The sequence below is a fragment of the Sinocyclocheilus rhinocerous genome, unplaced genomic scaffold (genome assembly GCF_001515625.1).
Source record: "Sinocyclocheilus rhinocerous isolate Xijiao unplaced genomic scaffold, SAMN03320098_v1.1 scaffold615, whole genome shotgun sequence".
Lineage (NCBI taxonomy): Eukaryota > Metazoa > Chordata > Actinopteri > Cypriniformes > Cyprinidae > Sinocyclocheilus > Sinocyclocheilus rhinocerous.
Genome location: NW_015631049.1, coordinates 441,421 through 443,936, shown reverse-complemented (window position 1 = coordinate 443,936; position 2,516 = coordinate 441,421). Strand labels below are relative to the sequence as shown.

Sequence of the window (2,516 nt, the reverse complement as noted above, 5' to 3'; positions counted from 1 at the left end):
ACGGAATTTTAAGGTACACTACATAGATAAAGAAAATATGTATTTGCTTGTGCTGGTTTCTTTTCTGCACGCTGTTCATGACCTTTAAGACCAAGGCTTCTCTCTCACTCTTTTTCTCTCTCTGTGTTTTTAACCTTGCCCACCTCAAGATTGGCCTTCTCCATGGAGCTTGTGGCTTTGTCCTTGAAACAAAGAACATTATAAAATTAGATGCAGAGCCTCCTCATTCAAAGACCAACATGCACACATGCTTGCACAGCAGGACAGCATGGCCTTTCGTAAGTGTGTGCAGGTCCTGCTCCGTTCCAGCTTGGCTCCCATGTGCCACCCAGTATTCACGAGGACCCATCCAAGATTTTTTCATACAGTTCCCAGACTCTGCAGTCAATCTCAGCAAAACGGGTAAGGATCAAATATACTTCTCTTGTTGCTTCGTGTCCATTACAGGAAGTATGTTACCTCTGTAGCACTAGATATCCTAAAACAAGTAATAGCATCGTGGTTGGAATAACATAATATGTGCACGTCACTTGCCTAATTGCACACAAATCCAGGATTATTTACTTTAAGGTATAGGTCACTGAATATAAAGAGAATTTTAAACAAGGAATGATCTAGGAGCATATGGGGGATAAATTATGGTCATGTCAGGTTCATGTCAGTGAAAATTAAAAATTTTGGGTTACTGATAGAACCTGTCTCCTTTCTATCCTTCAGCCTCCCTCTTAAATACTCATGGCTCCCATACTCCTTGACATTTCTAACACATTATACATAATATTATCACACTGTGATGATTTTTGTGTGATTCATCCACTCCCTGTTTAAAGATGTGTGCACTGAATGACCAAATGTAACAACTCTTAGTAATTAGTCGGTTTGTGTTTATGTGTACAAGTGCAAATAGAAGTGTAAACTTGACATGAGACTTGACTTTTTTTTCTTATGCGTAACCAAAAAAACAAACAAACAAACAAACATGGACAACAGTTTTTGTCCATACAATGAAAGTCATGGGGGAAAAAAACGTCTCAGGTTACGCATGTAACCATGGTTCCTCGAGGGAACGAGATGCTGCGTCGGAGAACGCTTTGGGAACGCCCTTCAGCGTGACTGGGGGGGGTGACGTAGCGACCAGGAAGCTTAAAAGCACATGCGTTTAAACCGGCGTCAGCTTCTAGGAGTGAAGCAAGCGCTGGCAGAGATGCTGTAAGTATGGCCCTGCGACGCAGCGTCTCGTTCCCTCGAGGAACCATGGTTACATGCGTAACCTGAGACGTTCCTCTTCAGGAACTCGAGCTGCGTCGGAGAACGCTTTGGGAACAAGTATGCCCACGCCGCCAGACTTTCAAATCTCTGCCTAGTGGTCTGAGAACCATACTCGGCCCGGCCAGAATGGGGCTACCAGCAGTAGACAGACCCCGTCCCGGCACACTTTCTCCAGAACTCCCGGGAGCAGAGCGATCGGGGGAAAGGTGTACAGACGAAGCCTCGGCCACGTCTGTACCATGGCATCCAGCCCCAGTGGAGCTGGATGAGTCCGAGAGAACCAGATGGGACAGTGCGATGTCTCTCGAGTCACAGTCAGGTCCACCTGAGCCTGGCCAAAACTCTCCATACCCCGGGCCTCGGCCCCTACCTCGACAGGTTGTCTGCTCCCATAATGAGAAGCCCAGGAATGTGAACTGCTCTCAGCGAGAGGACTTCACCCTGGGACCACACAAGGATCTGGTGCGCCTGCCTGTAAAGGGTGCGCGAACGCAGACCTCCCTGGTGGTTGATATAAGAGACCGCCGCTGTGTCGCCTGTGCGCACCGACACATGGCGACCTCTTAGGTCCAGGAGAACGTGTTTCTAGCAAAGTTGGCCAGCATCTCCAGGCAGTTGCCACGTGATATGGCGGCCGCTCCACAGACCGCGGGCCGAGCGGCCACCCATGACCGCTCCTTAACCGGTGAGGGGCACATCCGTCGCTAGCATTACGCGGCGACAAGAAGCTCCCAGCACCAAGCCCTGAGTCAAGAACCAAGATTTCCTCCACATGTCTAAGGCACGTAGGCACCTCTGCGTGACCTTGAGCATGCAAAGCGGGTTTCCCCTCGGTGAGAACCCCTTGGTCATGAGCCACCACTGTAGGGGTCTCATGTACAGCAGGCCAAGAGGTATCACTTTGGACGCAGCTGCCACCAGACCCAGCAGTTTCTGACACTGCTTGACAGTGAGTGACTGGCCTTCTCTCACTCTCTCGACTGCCATGAGGATCGACTCAATCCGAGCAGGGGACAAACGTGCCTGCATCGAATCCCACACCACGCCCAGATAAGTGGTCCTCTGTAATGGAGAAAGCACACTTTTCTTGGCATTTAGTCTTAACCCCAACTCTTTCATGTGAGTGAGAACGACATCTCGATGCCGAACCGCTGTCTGCTCTGAATGAGCTAATATCAACAAATCGTTGATGTAGTTGAGTATGCGGATGCCCTGGAGTCACAGAGGAGCCAGAGCAGCATCCACAC

The 2,516-nt window shown here is 49.5% G+C and overlaps 1 protein-coding gene across 1 annotated transcript in view; it reads left to right on the top strand.

The window, feature by feature from the left end:
- The first annotated feature begins 268 nt into the window (after positions 1 to 268).
- The window catches only part of LOC107741288 (adrenodoxin-like), a 23,282-nt gene continuing 21,034 nt past the window's right edge, over positions 269 to 2,516 (top strand). Inside the window, exon 1 of the mRNA XM_016553986.1 lies at positions 269 to 402. Coding sequence (XP_016409472.1) covers positions 269 to 402 — 134 coding nt within the window. The remainder of the gene's footprint in view (positions 403 to 2,516) is intronic.